General features: G+C 41.4%; 1 protein-coding gene across 5 annotated transcripts; it reads left to right on the top strand.

Moving 5' to 3' along the window:
- Window positions 1–1,492: 1,492 nt before the first annotated feature.
- On the top strand, window positions 1,493–23,121 carry pacsin1b (protein kinase C and casein kinase substrate in neurons 1b). Of its 5 annotated transcripts, none has more exons than XM_029432471.1 (10): window positions 1,493–1,628; window positions 15,652–15,778; window positions 17,107–17,263; window positions 17,422–17,657; window positions 18,456–18,611; window positions 19,064–19,239; window positions 19,326–19,446; window positions 19,954–20,078; window positions 20,343–20,539; window positions 20,660–23,121. In XM_029432471.1, exons 2-10 carry the CDS (start codon window positions 15,719–15,721, stop codon window positions 20,767–20,769), a joined length of 1,338 nt encoding a protein of 445 aa, XP_029288331.1. In that variant the 5' UTR covers window positions 1,493–1,628; window positions 15,652–15,718; the 3' UTR covers window positions 20,770–23,121. The 5 variants fall into 5 exon arrangements, with proteins under 5 accessions (XP_029288331.1, XP_029288333.1, XP_029288332.1 ...); XM_029432473.1 differs by lacking the exon at window positions 1,493–1,628 and adding an exon at window positions 8,336–8,378; XM_029432472.1 differs by lacking the exon at window positions 1,493–1,628 and adding an exon at window positions 12,236–12,369.
- Window positions 23,122–23,610: the final 489 nt, after the last annotated feature.

Genomic DNA, 23,610 nt, shown 5'->3' on the forward strand with positions numbered 1-23,610 from the left:
ATGAGCCGTGGTGATTGTACAGTCTGACCGCTGCAGGGAGAAAGGACCTACAGGTATCTCTCCGTGTTCAACTCGAGTACTTTATTTCCCTTTAATGCTACTTTATACTTTACTCCAGCACGATTAAGCATCAAATATTGCACTTTCTACTCCACTACATTTATTTGACAGCTTTAGGTACTAAGTAATTTACAGATTAAGATTGTACATACGAAACATTCAACATTATACAAGTAATCAAAATCTGCTCCACCTCCACTTACAACAGTAAATGCACACATTAAGGAATCATCTATAATAAAATTTCAATAAATTGTATTATTTCAATAGTATGATATATAATAAAATAACACTCTCGGGGCCGGCAAATGGAGTAGGACTCACTTATTAATTTTTTTCTTTCTCACTTTACTTATAATAGAGTATTTTCATGTCATATTATTGCCACTTTTATTTAAGTAGAGGATCTGAATACTTCCTCCAGCACTGGGAAAGTTACTAATACATTTTGTTACAATAAATACATTAATATTCCTCCTGTGTTTAATGATACAAACAATTCAGTTGCTCACAGTTTATTCCCCAGTAATGTTTGCCTCCATCCAAATGATTCCCTATTAAAGGAGAGCTGTGTTGGTTTAAGGCTTTTTTATGGCGGGATGATGGGTTTCATTATCAGAAATGAGATGAGATCATTTTCACATAACAAACAGTGTAGGAGGCAGAGGATTTCCATTCACCTTGCTGAATTCAAAAACACTCCACCATTATTTTTGTTATCGATACACCTGTTGACTATCAAAAATGTTTAATTAATTTTGTGTCACACCAATTGCACAATGGCTTTCTTTTGCATATTCCACCCCCATTATTTTAAACACTCTGCATCCCTTTCCATTTTTATAGTAGATATAGTTCCCATATTTGTATACGTCTTTAATATTTTAACTCTAAATTTCTATTTTATTTTTATAATTCTTGACTCTTGGAGTACTTATGCACCAACATATCAAGGCAGAACCTACTTCTGAATATATTAGGTACAATGATCATAACATGCATAACTGCATATCTGACGTACTGTATAATGTGAGATTAATTTCTTTTTTTTTTTTTCTTTTTTTATTCCTAGTTATATTAAGTATTGTTTGTTTTATGTGTAGATTTTATTATTTCACTTCATTCTTTCTTTAGTTTTATTCTTATTCTAGTTTTCTTATTTTGTTACTTTACTTTTAAACATTTTTTCTTGTTATACTTTTCTTTATTTTTTTTCTTGTTATACTTTTCTTTATTTTTTTCTTTATTTTTTTCTTGTTATACTTTCTTTATTTTTTTCTTTATTTTTTTCTTGTTATACTTTCTTTATTTTTTTCTTTATTTTTTTGTGTGTTTTTCTTTTTTTTTATTGTATCGTTCCCTATTAAAAACTTTTATTTTGAAAGAGCTTCCCGGAAGTCTAATTGTTCCTTATGGCCAGCATGACTTAAACTCTCGGACCATCCCCCATCTGGCGGCTCCTTTCAGCGACACATCTACCGGCGATACAACGGAGGCAGCCCCTGCTGATGAAGACAATGATTACATTTTAAAAACATTCAAAGAAGCTGGATTACAATTTCGTGTCGGTACGTTATTCTTAATATTTTATAACCACATATCTGTTATCAGCAGCTAGCTGTTGTTGTGGATAAAGTAGCTTAATTTATAGTTCATATTGCTGAACCGTTGCATCTACTATAGCGTTTATCAGTGATGGTCTTGCTCAGAGTACATTAAAGTCCATTGCATTACAAGTTAATTGTTTACAGATGAAAAGTCCTTGTTATATTACAGCATCTCTGTTTGCATTATTAAAACATGCAGGTTTATAATGAGCCAGACTCATTAAAACATATACATGCATCAGGATCTGTGTAATACAGGTTTACAGTGTGACATAAGAGAATGCATTGATCAACATTCAGTAGGAGTTGCTGTGCAGAGGATGCAGTGAGAGAGCATCCTGTGCTGGCTGCAGCAGAGGGCAGGGAGGGATGTCTAAAGTATAAAAAATAAAAAAGCTCGTCTCTGGGGAGAGAGCCTGTGCTTCCTACAGACCAGCACATTTCTTTGATTTACCATTAGAGAGCAGCTGGTGGTGGATCAGATCAGGGCTGCTGACCTCCATGTGAGCTCTGAGTGAGCTCTGTCCACGGTTCTGAACTCAGTCAGCATCATACAGCCCAGCAGGCTCCAACCGGCTGCTGGACACTGTGCAGCTGTCATCTGTAGATGCTGCATTTAATACCATCTATAGCAAAAGTTTGATGTTTGCCTTACTAAGTTGTCAATTTATTTAAAAAAACATTGTGTTCTTCCTCGTGTCTTAAAGGGCCACTCCACTATTTTTTTTACAAATGAAGTTTAGTTCACTTCTAAGGAGGAGTACTGCCTAAAACATTTGTCTAATATCTTCTCTGGCTCTGGAGAAGCTGGAGAAAATATCAGGGTTGACACAAAATGCAAAAGTTTGAGGTTTGGAGTTTGAAAGAAGTGGGCTGAAAGATGCGGTTTCGTTGACCTTTGGGAAGTTTAGGATCCAGTGTTTTTGAAGCTTAGCCTTTACTCAGGAGTGAAGTTTACTGCTTTGAAGTCTCCCAACTTTGCTTCGCTGGAGTACACGTGTAAAGTCACTTTATTAGTCTGTTCTCTTTTCAACAGACTAATACTGTCATTTTTCTCTTCCTGTATGCTGGAGATTGTCTGCCTGACCAAGTTACCTACATTTTACGTCACTAAGTGTATTTGCATTTAAGGTATATAAACAGAGAAGCTTTTGCAGCAGAATAGTTTTCATCTAGTGTGCTGGAGAACAAGAATAACACATTTCATGTCATTCTCACTAGTGCTGAAATGACCAGTCGCTTAATCACTAATTCATCGGCGACCATGTTGATTATCGGTTAATCACTTCAGTAATTTATCAAGCAAAAATGGTTTCAGTTTCTCAAACGTAAGGACTTTATGCTTTATCTGTTTTATAATCATTGTAAATTGTCCACGTTTGGGTTCTAAAATAATAATAATAATAATACAAATAATGGTGTTTTTGCTGTCAATAAGCTGAGTTGAAATCCTCTGCTTCCTACGTGTGTTTTTAATATTATGAATTATTTCTTGTTTTTCTCTATAAAGGAGAATGAATCATATATCTTACCTACACATTCAGTGTTGTGTTTCATGGAGATATTATAGCTGAGGGTCATTTAGAGAGAGAGAGGCATGAGTGGATTTGTGTGTGTCACATATGTTAAAGTGCTTTTATTTGAGTGAGCGCCTAATTGGATTAAATCATGTGACGAATGAGGGGCACTCATTTGATTTGCGGCGCCGGGTTCAAACTGCTCTCTGTTTCTGCAGGAGCAATGACAGATGAGCTGTCATTGCAAATGTAATTAATTAGCTAAACCCCCAGTCTTTTTCCCTTTTTGTTTTTTCCGTATAAATAACTATAGATTTTACTATGTTATTCCCAGTGGGCATAGACACAACTGTTTGCTTCCAATTTCCACTTTGCATTTACAAGCTTGTCCTGCCACATCTGGTGCTCACGAGCCCCGTCTGACGTTAGCTGATTGAAACCAATTAAACTTATTATTTTCTATTAGTCCCTTTTGCCTTCGTAACCAAGAATATGGCTTCAGACATGCTCGGCCGCTCCATCTATGTCTGCGTTTTGGATCAATACAATTAAATGTTTTAATTTGATCTCATTGCCTCTGAGAATTACCCAATAGGTTAAAACGGTTTCAAAAAGTTACGTACGGCTCTCCTGGAAGAATCTGAATCAGCAGATTTAGAGCAACCTTTTAAAGCTACTGTATGTAACATCTATAATTTTCTTAACGCTTCCTGCAGACATGTCCAGAGACTGGATGGGGAGCGAGCCGGGCTCTGGCTTTGGGCAGAACTGGAAGGTAACCGGAGCCTGAGATAGGATCCTCACAGGGGATCATGGGAGAAAGGCAGGCTGCGTTTCCTCAAAGGCTCAGGGGTTAGGGTTAGTCATTTACATACCAGGTAATAGAAATCACAATGATTTGTGCGTGTTTCTACGGCTGCAACTAACCTTTATGTGTATCATTGATTGTCAGACGATCTTAAATTAATCACAATTTCACAGAACCGAATGTCATTTTCTTATATTGCTATAAAAACCTGATTCTCTCTGTTACCTTCACATTGACCCGCCGCCATTGTGATTGAGTGTCTGAATTCTGAGTGTCAAATGTGTGCACTAGGGCTAGGCTATATATTATAATATAAAAAGTAGTGTGTATGACATGTGCACTACTTTCTGGTTCCAATCCCACATTGAGTTGCATTTTATAGATGCAAACTCTACTGTGGTCTGACTCTATGCCTGATGATGATGATGACACAAAATGATCCTGGTTCCTAAGTATCTCTCATTTTACTGATCACTTCTGCTCAGTATTTAGGAAGTAATGTATTTGTAAAAAAAAAAAAAAGGGTAATTGTGGACACAGCTTAAGCAAATAAAATAAGAAACGAGGGAATTTGGAGCATTTTTGCTTTAAAAAAGTATTTAAATGATTAATATATTATGGATAAAGTTTTGCTGTTGACTAATTCACACAGCATTTGTCTGAGTGTGTCTCTGTATGAGTCCCAAAAAGGTTTTCACCCGACTCAGTCATGAAAGGCACATCTACTGTATGCATGTTTATATGTATGAGGTGTTTTGGAAGTGTCTTCCCAGACACTGATTATAAATTCCCTGTTGTGTCTGTACGGACTCTACTGCACGCCGCCTGGATGCTGAATCAGCAGAATCTAAGCACGATGCAGATCAGCAGCAAGCAGCCTCATGCCAACGCGGTCCTGTCATGCAGCCACCCTGCCTGATGATACGTTCATCAACAGATAAACATCAGTCCCAAAATGTGTACGATATATTCCCTTGTAAAAAAAACGTTATAAATATTCTGTGGAAATTCATTTTTTAAGAAGAAATTCTAAATATAATGTCGTTTGAGGTTCCTAACTGTGAGTATGTGTTGCTTTTCTTTGTCTTTTGTTATTATACACTGAATATCGTTTAGTTTTATGAAGCCGATTTAATGCAAGTCATCCTTGTATGACTTCCGGTGAGAGTTTCATCGAGTCCGTGCTGCGGGATAAGTTGTTGTATGCATCATGTGACGTGCATGCTTCCATGAGTGCGTTAAACAAAACTCCCTTTGTGTCTCAGCTATAGATGGTATAAATATAAAACCCATCTCGCAGCTTGAGAAGAGGCTGTTAGAGGTTGTTAGAGGTTGTTGGCTGCAGGTTTGCTTTGCTCCTCTGAGGCTCAAGCGTGTCAGAGTTGTAGTGTCAGTGAAGCTTTAGACCCAAAGGACGCGAGGGAAAGAGGGCTTGCTGTTGCCATGGCGACAGTCTTTGTTAAATATGGTGTGTGTGTGTGTGTGTGCGTGCAGCGGTGGGAGTGACTGTGTACAGTATGTGCATACGAAGAAGGGCCTCAGTTTATAAGTAATCCACGCATGTTAGAAGTCCCAAAAAGTTCCCAGCTTTTACCTAAAGATGATTTAATGGAATGAAATCCATCTGTTCCTCTCTTCCATGTTGGCTTAAACGTTTAGTTTCAAATGTATTTCAGTGGGGAAACTCCATCTGCTGATCAGGATCATATGATATGAATCAGCCAAACTTAAGTAACATCTTCTGATTCCTTGTTTTACACAACGATCGCTCCAAAACCCAACAGCAGCAAAACATTTGAGAAGCTTGAACCAGAAAATATGTGAACAATAACTGAAACAATGAATTGATTCTCATTTATATATATATATATATATATATATATATATATATATATATATATATATATATATATATATTTATATATATATATATATATATATATTTATATATATATATATATATATATATATATATATATATATATATATATATATATATATATATATATATATATATATATATATATATATATATATATATATATATGTATATATATATTCATATATAAATATAAATAAATATATATGTTTGTTTGTATGTTGAAATCTTGTACTTATCACAGATTTGTTCAGTATGGGTCTACTGTGTGTGTGTGTGTGTGTGTGTGTGTGTGTGTGTGTGTGTGTGTGTGTGTGTGTGTGTGTAAAATAAACAGCAATATTTCTACCTGGAGTTGTGTTGACTTGACATCTCTACATACTGACTGCATCACTGATGGTGTTCCCTCTCACTGGATCTCACTTCTAACAGCCAGGCGAGTTCCCATTCAGGACCACCACAACAGAGGCTTTGTGTGCATGTGTGTGCGTGTGCGTGTGCGTGTGCGTGTGCGTGTGCGTGTGTGCGTGTGCGCGTGTGCGTGTAGCTCTCATAGCTTTTAGCAGCTGCACTTCTTGGAATAAGTCACTTCCGTTTCCCTGCCCAGTATCAGCTTCAGTGTGTGCACACTTTGACTCCAGCAGCTGAACCGAGAGCTATTGATTAATTGAATCCTTATTGCGTTTAATTCATTTTCATTAAATTCATTGTATTACATACATATTTGTGAGGTGTCAGATGATGTAGCTCTGCAACTTGAGCAGCTAGTGTTTGGTATGAAAGCTCAATGTTTAATAACCAAACTGTGTGTAACACCTGAGTATAGAAAACGTTCAACAGGTGGGACGAAGTTCTTAAACTTGCTTTTTAATCTTTATTTATATAAGGACGTTAGGCCTTGTTTAAATACATGTTGATGAAGGAGACCAGTACTTTCATATTGGCATATTTAATAGAATAATGTATTTGTACCGAAAGTGAGATGAGGAAGTGGATAGCACTCTCGTACCTTTAAGTTAAATATAAAGCTGGAGGCAGGAAGTGGTTTGCTCGGCTTAGCATAAAGGATGAGAGCAGGGAGAAACAGCTGGCTCTGTCCAAACAAATACATCAAATACATGCCAGCGCCTCTAAAGCTCACTATTTAAAACGTAATACAAAGTTCTAAAACTTTTTATTTTAGTCAGACTTTGGTTTGTTGTGTTGAGAAACAGCAAAAACTAATTCAATAAGTAAAATACAACTTATATAATAATAATAATTAATAGATTTTTGAGTATTTCAATGACTCATGACCTAAGGATGTCGGCTGCTGTCAAATCACAGGAGGGGAACGGCCTCAATTATAAGATTGTGTTTTGTATAGAAGAGCAGGCCAGCAGCCCTTTCAGTTCTTCTTCTGCCGGCACAGTGGTCGTATATTACTTCCTGCAATAATGGGATATAACACCAGGGTCAAATGGAGTGAGCCCCGAAGGGAGGAACATGATTAGATGATACACAGATGGCCCATAATGGAGGAACGAGCATCTGCCTGTGTGTGGATGCTAGCTTTATCTGAGTCTTTCATGACCAAAAGGATTTCAGGCAAGTTGTTATCCTCTGCTGTGTGTGTGTGTGTGTGTGTGTGTGTGTGTGTGTGTGTGTGTGTGTGTGTGTGTGTAGCTGATATTCTACCTGCTTCAGCGGGAAGCTGTCTATTACCAGAGGAAAACACCTGCCAGCTCCTTGTACTCACAGCATCCCACCAAGAGCTTTGTGTATTTGAAATGTGTTGACGCACGTCCTCCCAAGATCATTACTGTTCACTTTGAGAGTATTCTTTTATTCATGCATCATTTATTTTCTTCTAAATTGACCGACCTCAGACAAGTCTCCCACACGAAGACACTCAGACTATTCATCCTTCACACGTGGCATTCGTTGTACATCAGCAAATCTCTATTGATTGAGTGGATGCAGCGCCGCTACCCCGATGTTGACTCATGGCTGTCTGTCCTCCACAGAACAAGCTTTATCTACGCGCCCCTGTGACCGTCTCCTCTCTCTGTCCTTCCTGTCTGCCCTCTTCTTCCATGAGTAACTTTCTGTCTCTTTCGTCCTTCGCCCTTTTTCAGTCGGTCTCGCAGTCTCCTTTGGCTCACTATATGGCACCTGTCGAATGAATTTATGTAACAAGGGAGAGCCCTCAAGCCTACACCCTTCCTTAGCAGCTAGCTAATTATTGATGGTTGAATGTGTCTTCTCAGGGAAATGTCAAAGTTCAGTGTGTGTGTGTGTGTGTGTGTGTGTGTGTGTGTGTGTGTGTGTGTGTGTGTGTGTGTGTGTGTGTGTGTGTGTGTGTGTGTGTGTGGAAAAGGCGTGCTGGACCGCAGGATGTGTCATGGCTGCAGTTGAGCAGTGACGCTGTTTCACTAAGTTTCAGGTGTCGGTTCTCCTAAAAGCTGTCAGAAATCAGTTGAGGGGAAGCTGTCGAGGACGGAGCGGCCACAGAGAGCACAGACCAGGTTCAGTAAACCGCTCCGATCATAACGACACGTCTGATTGTCTACAGTACTTTAAGACCTTATAAGTGTATACTTGTTGAGTAGCTGAATTTGTAGTTGGGAGCTTTTGCTTCCACATAACAGATGAATTCTGACTCGAATGAATGAACGATCGATACGTTTTTAATGTGTTATTTATGAAACTGGTTACGGGTAAAAAGAGCCAAGAAAGTCATCTTAGATTTAGTTTATTTATTTAGTAAACACGGAGCTCGATATTTGCCTTATCTAATTGGAGTTATGGACTTTAACACTGACTCCACTGATAACGCATGGGACTCCTATAACTATTGTCAGACTCAACAAAACAGCATTAAAATCAATGTAGCAGAGATATCCTCTTTTTATTCCATTCTGTCTTCTTCCTCATCAAAACCTTACCCACAATGCAACTTGAGCGCTGGGTTGGAGGTATGAGTGTGTTCTGCTAAGAGCATTGGACAGGTATTTAAGTCTGCTTGTGTGCAGCACGTCTGTATTATTGATGATACATGCATATTGTAGAGAAACAGGAATGAGTTTCAGTTCTTCTGCTGAAGTTTTGACAAATCGTTGTTGGCTGCCTGAAATGTGTTTGAATAACTACGATCCTCTACTGCTGGCTGTCGAGCAACACCGCGAGAGCAGCTGAGGGCGAAGAGACATTTATCTGCTTCCTCAATAGCACGTACAGCTGAGCGACACAAGAGCTGAACAGTTTCTCTTTCTTCATTAACATTTTATTTACCTGCAGAGACGTCAGCTGAGAAGCAGGGCTGTCGGTGGTGATATTAGACGAGAGAGTTCATTCTTTTTTTGCACTATAAGATAACTCGATCTGAAATGAAGTCACTCACAAAGTAGACGTGTTTTGGAGCTGTTTGGATGAGCTGTGGAAGTTCAGTCGTAGCGCCGCTCTCGTGTATCGATCTCTGAGTTTTAGAATCAAATTGTCTTGACAGTGACTTGAGATTACATCAAACCTTAAAGAGTTTATCCACGGGAGTCAGGTCTGTTTACAGCAGCGTGAATTATTGATGAACGGGGTTCTATATATAGGACTAGAATGTGATGAGGGCAGCGGCGGCAACGCAGTTTTGTCCTGAGGGAAAGAAAAAGTGCTGCATTTGAATAATGTGGCCAAAGATCTCAGCGTGCAGGAGCCGGTGTTTGTGCAGCTCCAGTGAGCGTCACAGTGTAGGTGTGTGTGTGTGTGTGTGTGTGTGTGTGTGTGTGTGTGAGAGTATATGAAGACGTTACACATAGTGGAAGTCAATCAATGGATCTCTGTTAACTTTTCAAACATTTCAGGCTGTCAGGGCGCATCCCAGGCAATTTATCTGGAAACTATCAGCAGCAGCATTTTGAGGATGTGCATCTTAGCGTATGTCTGCGTCTCGTCCATCCTTCATGTGACGTGCATTGGTATTTATTAAAAAGCATGTCAGCTGTGATCAATGGCCACCTGCGTTATAGAAACAGTTTCTCCTGTGGAAGCAGATCATTTGTGTGGTTGAGTTTTACATGCAAATACAAGTTTAATCTTTTTTTTTCATGCTCCACCTGCTGAGATTTGATACTTCCTTTAAACTTAGTGGTTGAATCTTTAAACACGCTTCTTCTTTATTGCGCAGTTACTTCTCGATTCGATATGAAGAACTGACTTTGAACCAGGTCGTCCTGCATCTCCACTGAGAGCTTCGGCATATTTCTATATATTATAATTATATGTGAAGTTGACGCGGTCGATAATTACATTTTTATCAGCCTTAGCGATGTGGCTTTGGGGGTTTTTGTTGTTCCCCACATTGGTCCAGACGTTCATGGTACTCAGAGTATGAAGCATCCTGACGCTTTCAGTGAAGCTATTAACTACAAACTTACATCTATTGAGTAGATTACCATAAAGCTTGGTACAAAGATTCATGTCCCCCTTGGGATAACATGTAACAACTTAAGTTATCACCTTACTACTCATGTAGCGCCACCATGAGATCAATATACGGACGGCGGTTTAGACCCCATACCTTCAAAACTAATGACCTTCCCTTCAGCCTCGCCTGTAGTTTGTGTTGAGAGCAAATGTTAGCATCTTGACTTTGTAGCTTAGTGAACATGAAACCTGATAAATATCTGCATGTTAGCATCGTCATGGTTAGCATGCTGATGTTAGCACAGCTGCTAGCATGACGTCTCATTAATGAATCCCTATCAACTATGTGTTATAGTCTTCAGTAGCGCATTATCTTAACCACAGTGTCGTCATCCTCCACACCTGTTCAACACTCTCGTCTCGTCCCCTCTGCTCTCTGTGGCCGGCTGCGTCTCTCTCATCGTGACAGTCGGGCCATCAGCCGGTGACATCATGTCAGTCTGGTTGGCAGGGCTATTGAAGTGCAGTCGAGAGTGTGACAGTGACGTCTCCCTCTCTTGATCTCCGGGTTCTTGATACAGGCATGCCTAGGGAAGAGTTGGTGAAATGTTTAGGGCTGAAAAATGTCTTGTATTGACAGTCCGAGACCCAACGCTTCAGTTTAATGTGATATAAACATGGAGAGAAGCAGGTGACCTCCATATTCGAGAGGCTCAAAACTACTCTTATATACTTAAGCTTTTGCTCTGAATCTTTATGACAAGTTGTCTAATTATTAATCATTTTATGGCTGCCATGTCAACAGCACAGACCTGCTCTCTGGCCGTCATGCACATTCAGAACAGCTGACGTATATCCACCTCAGGATCGCCTCCGCCCTTCATGCTCAGCTTCATGGTTAACCTCCACCCTGCCTGTGTTGTATTGGACTTTGTGGTGCGTTAAAATAGAGCCCCCCCCCTTCTGGTCCTCCTTCAAAGAATCCACACTTAGTCAAACTAAGTCAATGTCACAGCTTTCTGTGTGTGAAGGCCCTTTGCCCCACCGAGGTTTTTGACACCTGAAACTGAAAACTGATCATTTTGTAAAACAGCGAGATAAACTTGGAGCCTGTGTGTCAGTAAAGAAGAACCGCAACCAAAGGTTATTCCCACGGCTAATTCATTATCAACCGAGTGGCTGTTTATTCTATATAACGTGAGAAAACGCTCAGTGTTTCCCAAAGTCCAAGATGACGTCCTCAAATGTCTCGTTTTGTCCACGACTCAAAAAAACATTCAGTTTATCGTCGTAGAGGATTAAAGAGACCAGAAGTTATTCACATTTAGGATTATTAGATTATGAAAATAGTTGCTGATATTCATGAAATAGTTGACAACTAATCGATGAATCTTTGTCGCTCCACAGTAAACTTTCTGTAAACATGTTTGATGTCTAGTAGCATTATTATAATGTTATGCTCAGTCAGTTGTCAGACAGCAGAGCTTTTAAGTAATACTGTATAACATAACATAACATAACATAACATAACATAACATAACATAACATAACATAACATAACCTTCTTGGTGTTTGCTGGTTTTATAGAGGCATTGAAATGTCTAGACCAGCACCAGCTCCACCAAAGGATGATCATTAAACACCTCACATCCACACGCTACAGCATCCACAGTGTTCATAAACAGCAGCAGCAGCAGCCCACCTACTCCAACCCCCCTCTTTTCTCTCTCCCTCTCTCTTCCTCTCCGTCTCTCTCTCCCTCTGGTCTGCTGCTCTGTCTGAGCCATTCAAGCAAAGCAACACAGGATTATCCCTCACTCTTTGAGAAGCACACACACACACACACACACACACACACATGCACACAGTGCTGCCGGGCTGTAAGATCTCCGATCACAGATTAGTGCTCCTCTTCTCCTGCTCTGCACGCTGATGCTCAGTCAGTCAGTCAGAGAGGACGGCAGGCAGCGCAGAGCAGAAAATAAGCAGACAGTAGGGGGAGAAGAGGAGGCGAGGAGGAGAGGGGCTGACTGCTGGAGGAGCCCACGTGTCTCTTTTCTCCTAGCTGTAGCCTTAGCCGCTGTTAATGGAGGACTGGGGGTAAGCTTTTGTTGCTGTGGCGGGGGGCTGCGTTCTCCCTCTCTCACTGTGTTGATGCTCTTTGTTTTGGGGCTTGGCTCTCTTGACGTGTTGATGCTACCGGCTCTCTGCAGCTGCGAGTTGTGGTGATGTTTAGTGCCTGTGTGCTTGCTGTAGAGGGATGGGGGGATTCCCAGTGATGCTCTTTAGGTCTCATTGCTTGTTTGTGAGGATGTGGACCTTTTGACTGAGACTGCAGGATGTGCTGATGAAAGCAGAGAAGAAGAGCAAAGAATGAATCAGTGTGATGGGGACTGAACCTTGGAGGGTGCTGCCAATGTTTGGGTTCTGTGTGTGTGTGTGTGTGTGTGTGTGTGTGTGTGTGTGTGTGTGTGTGTGTGTGTGTGTGGGGGGGGGGGGGGGGGGGGGGGTAGGTATTGTTTGTCTGGCTGCAATGAATAACGCGCTCTAAATTCGAGATGCTTTCAGATTGTATCATTATTTCCGTCTCAGTTTCATCTCTACTTGTCGGCTTTAATAGAAAAGTGGAAGAAGATGCTCCGTGGCCGTGCGATCTGCCTTTCTGCGAGCCAAGCAAAGGGCTACCCTGAACAAAAGCCCCCTCTCGGCATGTAGCTAATGGATTAACCAAGCATGATAAACACCCACTCATGCCATCCTCCACGCTGCATCCGGCCAATCCGTTTGTTTTGCTCGAAGCCGTCGGGTTCGACCGCCGTGGAAATTCCTCTCAATTAACTGGACGTTGGAGTTTCCTTCACTTCCCTCTCTCCTTTCATCTCCGCACTTCATTGTCATAAGTGTCGCTCCATCCTTTGGTCCACCCGTTGACCCAAATACCAATGCAGCTCCCACCCCTCCCCCTGACCTCCTATCAAAGAAACATCACTGCCTTTCCTCTTTCTATTGTTTCATATTTATCCTTTCTGCATCAAATTCTTACTCATCAGCAGTTTGGGCTACGTGAGATCTTTTTGTTACTTACAAGACAAATATCTAACCATCAATGTCTAATCAGCTGGTGGCGTCAGTCAGAGTATCGACATAAACACACTGCGTAGATCTCTCGGATGTTCACAAACAAATGGACGTTTATGTCAACTGTGCCAAATGTTGTCTGTTTTTATTGTTTCACAAAACGTCTTGAAGAAATAGTTCTATATTCTCACGTCTGTACGCTAAATATGAGGCTAACTCCAGCAGCTGGTTAGTTTAGCATAAAGACTGTAAACAATGGGAAGCCTGCCTCTGTCCAGAGGTAACATAATGTGCACAGCCTGCACCATCACAGCCTGCTAGCTCACACGTGTTGTCTTGTGTCTACCTGTTTCCAGCTTGTGTGCTAGGCTACGCTAACTGGCTGCTGGCAGTCCTTCACTCAGAGGTCACGCTTTACATATCGTGACCGATGCATCATTACATCATCACAGAACAACAAACCCTTATCAAAAGCTTTACAGTGTCATCTGTTCGTTAATGTTTTGTTTTCCAGCGTAGTTCAGTGGAAATTGTCTGTAGCTGCAGCTAGCATATCACAGTGCTGATAACAACTCTCCTTCTTCTTTTGTGGTCTTCTCGTATTTGTCATCTGCATTTCTGTTCGATGGTGTGTGTGTGTGTGTGTTAAGCTTTTGTTTGTAGCTCCTGCGTCTCCTGCACACATTCATATCCTACATCTCATTTTGTGTAATGCATCTTTTTTCTTGCGTCCAAATAAGTATACAAAATGTGTGGGCTTTTGTTATCATATCATAGTATTGCAAGTCGGCGATGGCGATATATATAAAAACAACAGGTCCTTAATGTCGGAGCAACAAATATAGAAAATCTAATTACTTCTTTTTGTTGTTGTTGTTGTTGTTGGACCAAAAAGGTTACGGCCCGTCAAAGGCTCAGGGTCAGGAATTGCCAGCGACAAAACATATCATTGTAAGAACAGAGGTTCTTTTATGAAGCAGTAACAAAACTCTTGGCAGCGGCTAATTGTCTTTTACTTAGAGCCCATCATCATTTCAGTGCACTGTGTGAACGTGTGGCAGTTTAACAGTGTGGTGCCTTTTCAAATTGCAGTGAGGGCTGTGAACTGAACCTGAACATGTGGAGGTGAGCGCTGATGAGGCTGCAGCAGTCTCTCTGTGTCTTCACTCGCTGTTTTATGCTGAGGGTCTGCAGTCACTTAGACATCATTAGTCACAGATAGAGACAATCTTAGACAGATGTTTAGACAATGGGTCCTCCTGTAGTCATGTTGCATCTCTTTCAAGTAGTGTTTTGTCTCTTTGTGGTTGGTTTGCTTCTCATTCTGTGTGTCTTTGAAGTCATTTGATTGACCTTCCAACAGGAACCCCTTGTACCCCTGTGCCCGTGCCCTGTAGGCCCGTTCAGCAGTCCATACAGTGATGGATGGATTCTTTTGGTTTCCCCCGCTCATGTCTTGTTACAACTATTACTGTCATTTCTGCAGCAGCATTAGATGTTCCAGCGAGGACTTTGCATAATGTTAGTCGAGGGAAGATTATTCTGCAATTAGATTTCTGAGAGAAACCACCGGTAGTTACCAGCCAGTCATTACACCGACTGACAAATCATCTCAGGGGAGGAGAGCGAGAAACGGGTTATTGGGGTAATTATAGTTTATAAGTACCGGAGTGTATCTGATATCAGTGTGTGGAAAGTATTGTGTAAAGCTCTGATGGTTATCACTGATCTCGTCACCTTTTAGTTTGGACTCGGTTCAAAGGTGCATTCGCTTAATCAGCCATGTTGTATACTTCAAGTGTTTGATTGACAGAACAGAAAATACTTTGTTCAATACTTAATTTCTCCATTTTATATAATTGTTTATTGAATATAATTGTTTTTGTTGTTGTCGATTAATTGGAAAAAAATCATTAGTTTCAGCTTTAGATCAGTTTCTAATACGCGTATCATCTGGACCGTAAATATGCCATTCAACTGTCTGCAATATAGTCACATAACTATTGTTCTTTAAAAAAGAATCTTAATATGTTATAAATCTGCATGGTTAATCATCTCTTGCATGAAGCGTTCATGTGCGCTGTCTTGTTCCTGTTACAGAAGCGTTTTGCTTCCACTTCCATGACGCTACATTTGTGGCCATTATAAGAGCATGAACAAAGTATCTAGATTAAGACTATGATGTTGGGATCACTTGAGCTGCAGGAATGAGCTAAGAACAGTTATAATTTCAGTGCTGATGCGACTGTTGGCACTCCTCACAGCGTCTGTGTTAACCTCCTCTGTGCTCTTCCTCTCTTGCAGTGCATGAGGAGCGTAACTCTGCTGCAGACCGCCACAGCCTGAAGCCATCCTGCCAAATCTTGAGACCATGTCTGGAGCCTACGACGAGTCCGCCAGCCAGGAGGAGACCACAGACAGTTTCTGGGAGGTGAGACAGCAGGGAACAGTCTCTGACAGATTAAACCTAACAGGGAACTGACACCGCTTAGTGATGAACTCTCACTGAACCGGCGTCTTCCGGGAGGTGAGAGGAAAGTTTATCAACTGCGTGTGGGCACAGAGTCACACGTAAACGCTCACTTCTACAAATAATTTATCCATAGTGATCGATCGCTGAGTGATCTCTGAGCCATTATTTCCAGGGTAGGAAATCAAATATATATATATATATAGCATTATTAATAATTGCGTTAGGTCTAGATGACGGTATGTTGGGTTTCTCCTCAGGTTACGTCAACAACAACCACAAACGGTCAAAGTAATTTGAGCAACACGTTCCTAGAAGTCCATTCATTATAAACGAGAGCTGCTTTACGGTGTGCAAACAGGAAAAACGTTCGACAAATATTAAGCTACAGGCAATATTGACTCAATCAATCTATCATGTTTAGATGCAATATGTATGATGGATGGAGTATTCCAGACAGAAAAGATCATCCCTTCACACGTTCAGTGTTTTATAATCTAATTCCTCTCGTCTCGGCCGCGTTTTATCCTCATCACGTCTCTTCGACCAGCAATCAGCTGGAGCAGCAAATGTGCCTGTTTGCAGCACACAGTCACTACATCACAGCTCATTGCTCTACAGCGGAGCTGCTGCAGTGCTGCCTGCTGATCGCTGACTCGACTGAAGCACAGGGCTGGTGTGGAATACAATCACTTGTCCCCGCCGCTGCTATCATTTCATCCACGTTTGAGATTTGTTGAGTGTCATTTTCAGGCTGCACACCTATTACACATTCAACAAAGATGCAGACTGCTTCTCTCTCACAAAGGTGTGAAATGAATGTAGGAAGTAACGTGGGATTTTAGCATAATTCTCTCCCTCACCTCCTGCTTTCATTGCATAAATCCACTCACGCCAGCGGTCTCTTCCTGCCTCAATGCATCACCTGCAGGCTGAGGCGGCACCTCACACTGTGATCCCTGTAACAGCAATACAGTTTGAAGCAGCTGTTTCAGTAACCGAACACAGATCATGCCATCTTCAGCCATGACAGTCAGTAATAAGAAATGTATACTTAATTAGCAGATCATTTCTACCAACTAGAAACAAGAAGACACCTCGCAGGTGGTCCTGTCCTGTCCTTCCTGCAGGCTCCAGCGTCACACAGATATCTGAGTGTACAGATCCTCTGTTACTCTCAGCGAGAAAACATCAAAGCTCACGTCCCATAATGTCGCCCTATTCCCTAAATGCCTTTGATTTGAAAGGGTCGTATAAATGTACTGAAAGTAACTTTGTTTTTATTTAAGGTTGGGAACTACAAACGTACAGTGAAGCGGATTGACGATGGTCACCGGCTCTGCAATGACCTGATGAACTGCATCCAGGAGCGTGCCAAAATTGAGAAAGCCTACTCACAGCAACTGACCGAGTGGTCCAAGAGATGGAGACAGCTGGTCGACAAAGGTAAGAGGTGTTTCTCATATCGTGCAAATTCACATGTTGTTTTTCAATAACGTTAGTTTTTTTATATACCTCTTCATGCCACTTCCTCCCCCTTCACTTCCTCCTTCCCCCTTCACTTCCTCCCCCTTCACTTCCTCCCCCTTCACTTCCTCCACCAGGACCTCAGTACGGCACAGTGGAGCGAGCTTGGATTGGGGTGATGACGGAGGCGGAGAAGGTGAGCGAGCTTCACCAGGAAGTGAAAAACAACCTGATCAACGATGACTTTGAGAAGGTGAAGAACTGGCAGAAAGACTTGTACCACAAACAGATGATGGGAGGATTCAAGGAAACCAAAGAGGCAGAGGAGGGCTTCAAGAAGGCCCAGAAGCCCTGGGCCAAAAAGCTAAAAGAGGTGAGGGAGTGTGTTTCATTTACTCGTCCATTCATGTGCAATCAAGTGGACGCGTCTTCAGAATGTGCAAAGATATTGAAGTCATTTTAAAGGGTCAGTTCAAATTGTTCTAAGTTTGTTGCAGTTGCAAAGGTTTTGAAATCTCCGTCTTTGAGACTGCTATAAATGTTTGAACGTGATTTAGTTAGTGGAGCTGACGGCTTTGAAAGATGAAAGTTAACATTATTTCTGAAAAGATTCTGTTGCCGGTGAGTTTTTCAAATATAATGTTTCAGGGACACGAGCATAAATGGATTTATTTCCACCTCAATTTAAGCTGCAGTGGCAGCAGATAGTTCACAAAGAAAAGCTACACCATCTGCATGACCGGTTGCTAATAGGGGTAAATATATATTTTATCAGGGGAACAGATCCTTATGTCACTTTGGATGTCAGCATCAGCTTAAATTATCAATCAAGAGATCTTTTACAACTAAATTCTGTTGTAATTTACCATTAATGTTCCTAAAATATGATATCCTGTCATCTTTATTTTTACAGATCAGCAACAATTTAGCTTCTTGGTCATTAACATCATTTTTTAAGCAAAATACCAAACAAAACAAATGAGTTTGAGCTTCCAAAATGTAAAGATGTTCCTGTTATTGTAGTATCCCCCCATTTCTGCTGTAACTCTGCAAATGTCCCCGCTATGGGACTAACAAAAGGATTGTTTTATCTTTATGTGTGTACGGTACGAATGTGTAGATTTACCCAACACACACGATTGACTTTGTCTCCATCACCTTGTTCCTTTAGCTCGAGGCTGCCAAGAAGTCCTACCACATGGCCTGCAAAGAGGAGAAGCTGGCGTCCACCAGAGAGGCCAACAGCAAGGGAGAGGCCTCTGTGGCGGCTGACCAGCAGAAGAAACTCCATGAGAAACTGGACAAATGCAAACAGGACTCCCAGAAGGTGAGAGCATCTCACCGCTGCCTCAGCTCATTATGCAGAAGCTGTTTACCACGATCAAACCAGAAGCGAATCCACTCGCAGGCTATTTAAAGATGTGGAGCTGGTTTCTCTGGGTCAAGTGTCACTAAGGCACCATGGCTGTGTAGTCAGTGTAGCATCATTAATGTGTGACTGAATACCACACCTCCCCCTCTCCGTGTATGTGTCTCCCTCGCGACTCCAACATTAGCTTCTTCTGGTCGGCTTTCGCTGCCTCGACCTTCACACTGGATTCTTTCTTGTAAATACACCTTTATTGTCCTTTTAAGGTTAATAAGGTTAACCACAGAACTAAAAAACATGTGTCATTAAAATATATGAGATAGGAAAATATGTTTCAGGCTGTTAAGTGTGTGTGTGTGTGTGTGTGTGTGTGTGTGTGTGTGTGTGTGTGTGTGTGTGATACCACTTAGGCCAAGGAGAAGTATGAGAAGGCTCTGGATGAGCTGAGTAAGTGCACTCCGCAGTACATGGAAAACATGGAGCAGGTGTTCGATCAGTCGCAGCAGTTTGAAGAGAAGAGGCTGAGCTTCCTCAGGGAGGTGCTGTTGGACGTCAAACGCCACCTCAACCTCACAGAAGACCAAAGGTTTGTGAAACGGTTAATACGAGGAGACACAATCATCAGGTGATCATTCACCCGCACGCTGAATCCTTGCTGTATTTCTTTCACAGCTATGCTACAGCGTACTCAGAACTCGAACGCACCATCACATCGTCCAGCCCGCAGGAAGATCTGAAGTGGTTCAGCAACACTCACGGCCCCGGCATGCATATGAACTGGCCACAGTTTGAGGTACAGAAACAAGATACAATTATAAGACAATAAATCATCATTAAGGACCTGCAGCGTTGTGAAAGACATTCTTGCTGAGAGTTAGATGAGTACATTGATTATATTGATAGATTCTAACTCTCTGCAGGAGAGCAAATAAGCATATTTCCTTAAAATGTTGAACTACTCCTTTAGCATTTATCCTGGTTTAACAGTGACAATAAAGACAAATATCCGTGATGCGGATCCGCACACAATTTCAACGGGTTCTTCCTCGGCCCGTGCTCTACCCTTCCACCAAGTTTCATGAAAACCAGGCCAGTAGTTTGGCGGAGGTTGTGATCAATAATATCTATTGATGAGAGCCGAAGTGGTAGTGTTAAAAGCTGGTGATAGAAGGTTAGTGAGTGTGGTTATGTAGAGCGTCACATTGATTAGTGTGACTCACTGCATGTGACAGTTGAACAGTAGTCACCGTGCAGTGCAAACAAATCCAAAGCTAAACTTGCTTTGTGTCGTGTTTTGCAGGAATACAACCCGGATCTCACCCACAACATCTCGAAGAAAGAAAAGTCAAAGAAAAGCAGCGATGGAGTCACGCTGACTCACGTCACGACATCAGTAGAGCACGCTCAGGCTGAAGACCAAGGAAGGTGAGACTAAATACCCAATATACATTTAATATTTGTACATTCTTCATCCACATCATCTTACAAATGTATGTGGTGACATTCCCGATGCCCAGTTTGCATAGATTTATTTACAAGTGTTTTATTCTAAGTAATTATGGCCGTCCCACTGATGACTGTGATCGTAGTGAGTTATAGCAGCAGCAGCATGAGCAGGGATACACACTAACGTACACAGCGGCTGTTATAGTCGCAGCAGGACGTCATGACATTAAACGTTACGTTCAGTGTCAGCAGCTACGAGAAGAACCAGGCGTACACGGCCTCCACAGAGTGGTCGGACGAGGACCAGACGGCCCCGGACTCGGGCAACGACACCAACGGAGGGGCGAACCCCTTCGACGAAGAAGCGGTCAAAGGCGTGAGGGTGAGAGCGCTGTACGACTACGAAGGCCAAGAGCAGGACGAGCTCACCTTCAAAGCAGGTGAGTGTGACACCTGGTGACTCGTCGCGTAGCTGGAAGGTCACGAGGTTGATTTCCTGCAGCAGTCAAAATGTTAATCTCCTCCTGTCGTACATTTCTGTCTCCTTTCCTTTGATAAAGGGGACGAGCTGATGAAGCTGGAGGAGGAGGACGAACAGGGCTGGTGTAAAGGTCGTCTAGACAACGGCCAGCTGGGTCTTTACCCAGCCAACTACGTGGAGCCGATGTAGCCGCCCCCGCCGAGGACGATTGTCTCGTCGGAGGGCAAACCCAGACTGAACCGTCCAGTCATAACTGCACATTGCCAGAGACTTGAAAGCAAAGCTTCCTCTTCCTGTCGGGCACAGTGAGCTGTCTTCATCTCAGCGCTCATCACAGAGAAGACTTTACTGAAGATCTGTTCAGGACCGCATCATCACCCAAATACTGCAACTGAAGCAAAAATGTTTGAGTCTCTTTTGTGTGTCGCCGCGTTTGATTTCAGGTGTGATGCTAACCTGCCATACGGTATGTCCTCTCATCGTCAGGTGTGCCTGGATAGCGAGAATGAGCTATGCATTGTGCATTTCATGTAAATATTTAAATCTTTTTTTTTTTTACAGTCTGGATGCTTGTACAGTTTCTTTCTTATGAATACAGTGTGTGTTCCTTTTTTTCCTGTGAAATATTTACATGTTTAGCATTAAAGGAATAGTTTGACATTTTTGGGAAATTTGCTTATTTGGTTTCTTCCTGAGAGTTCGATCGACACCACTCTCATGTTTATTGATATGAATCTGTGACCAGGTTAGCTTAGCTTAGCATAAAGACTGCAAACAGAGGGAAACAGCTAGCCTGGCTCCGTCTGAAAGAAACTAAACCTTCCAGCACTTCTAAAGTTCAATAATTAACAATCCATATCTCCCTTTATTTAATCTAAAGGACGACACGCTGCTGTTTTAGGAATCATTGACTCTGGCTAAGAAAGAGATACAGCACAAGACGCCCCATAAAACCACAACTGGTTATTGTTGTTTTTGGCAGAAATGAAACAAACAAGATACAAAGTGTTATTTAGCGTCATGCTAAGCTAAGCTAACTGGCCCCGGCTTCATGTGTAGAGCACAAACATGAGAGTGGTGTTGAACCTGTTGTCTAATCCTCTTTAAAGAAAAACTAAACTAAACAAAAAGAGCACGTGTCAAACTGCTCCTTTAATGCATGTTGGTTGTTTTCCTGCTGCACTCCATAGCATGTCACTGAATCAGCAATTTAAACCCGAGATAAAAGACCATCAGTAAAATAAACACACAGTCACACAGCAGAGCTTCTCCTTGAAATGGAAATATGTACTCATTGCAAGAATTGTTTACACTAACCCCCCCCCCCCCCTCTCCCCCCGTCACTGACACGGTGCCTGTTATAACTATTACATTATAATGTAACGTCTCCTCCTGTTTTGTCTTTCTGTGCAATTAACTTAATTTCACAAGGGTTTTTTAATGTATTTATTTGTAATCTAAGTTCTGCAGCTAATTGTTTACTATAAGTGAAAGTTAGTGACTCGGCATTATCAGCTTCCAGCTCTTCTCTCTGTGATTATGTGCATGCTGATGCTCCACACACTGTTTACCGCTCTGCTCTGAACTGATCCAGCTGCATGGCCTCCGTTTGTTTCCACCAAACATAATGATCAAATTAAAACTCTTAACTGGACGATGATGATGATGATGATGATGATGATGATGATGATGATGATGATGCCATTGATTTGCAATCCATAACATATTTCAGTGTGTACCAAACTACAGGCTGTGTAAAGATATACGCATCTTTATTGGTTGTTTTTAATCAAACTTTATTGCAAACGAAGGGTTAGGAGTGCATGTGGGCAGTACATTACACGTTGTTTGGTTTGTTGCGCCTGGTAACCACAGGTGTTGATGTAAACTACACCTTCAGTCGATGAGGAAGGCGGGTGTAGTCTTACTGACGCAGACAGAGGAGGCTGCACAACAAAAAGCAGAAAGAGGATCCGTCTCTAAAATATTGATGAGACGGTGGCCTTCTCTGCTGCGAGAGAGAAGATCCAGGAGGGAGGTGTCTCTTGTTCTGTGTTGCTCAATGTAAGCACTGGAGGGGGGGGGGGGGTGAAATAAATATTGCCTTATCAAAATCTATCACCCTGCCACTACGAAGACTCTCAACCATCAAACAAAGTGAATCTGACTCCCGGCTGTGTTTACCCCGACACGACATGCAGGCCCTCGTTGTCTTGACTGAAGATGATGCGAGTTTAAAGACTGACGGAGTTTCTTTTAACTTCTTTTGACTCTTAAACAAGTGTACTGTAAACGTGTGTAAAAAAAAGCTACAGCTGCGGCAGCCACTGTGAAAACTCGTGTGACACACTGAAGGACGGTAAATCAACACTCGAATGCTTCTTTCTTTTCCGTCTGGAAACATTGAGATGCAATGTTCAGGAAAATGTTCTTTCTTTGTTTTTAGCATAGTGCTGTTATTCCCAAACTGTAGTGCCTGTTCATCTGCATACGCAAAAATAAAAGATGTCATCAGAAAACTCTGAGGCATTTGAGACTCTGTGAGATACAAATGTGAAGATGTTTCAGCACATGATACGCAAAAAAAAAACAAGTGTTTGGATCTTTTACTTAAGTAAAGTAGAAATACAACTGTAAAAATACTATCAAAAGTATTAAAACGTTTTATTAGCAAAGTGTATTTAAATTCCCCTTGTGCCAAACTATAAAATATTATATTAGTGCGGATGCATTAATGTGTCTAATTACAACTTGTTTATATACTGTTGCACGGTTCAATTTAAATAAATTAATTGTATGTATGTCTTTATCAGTAAACATAAAAACTGTCAAATAAATGTAGTGGAGTTAAAAAGTACTCAGAAATGTAGTGTTACCTTTGACGTTCTGTTAACAAATAAACAAAAGCATTACTGGAATAGCAAAATATCAAAATAATATAATATATCACAATGAGTACTTCAATTGCCCGATGATTTGAAATGTTTTTACATTTTTCTCTCCATCTTCGAGTCGTTATGTGTCGTCGCT

The sequence above is a fragment of the Cottoperca gobio genome, chromosome 5 (assembly GCF_900634415.1).
Source record: "Cottoperca gobio chromosome 5, fCotGob3.1, whole genome shotgun sequence".
NCBI classification, from domain to species: Eukaryota; Metazoa; Chordata; class Actinopteri; order Perciformes; family Bovichtidae; genus Cottoperca; species Cottoperca gobio.

Coding starts and splice junctions, on each gene's coding strand:
- pacsin1b (XM_029432471.1), top strand. CDS start 15,719: ATGTCTGGAGCCTACGACGAGTCCGCCAGCCAGGAGGAGACCACAGAC. Junction 19,240..19,325: donor AACCTCACAGAAGACCAAAG/GTTTGTGAAACG, acceptor TTTCTTTCACAG/CTATGCTACAGCGTACTCAG. Junction 20,079..20,342: donor CAGGCTGAAGACCAAGGAAG/GTGAGACTAAAT, acceptor CGTTACGTTCAG/TGTCAGCAGCTACGAGAAGA.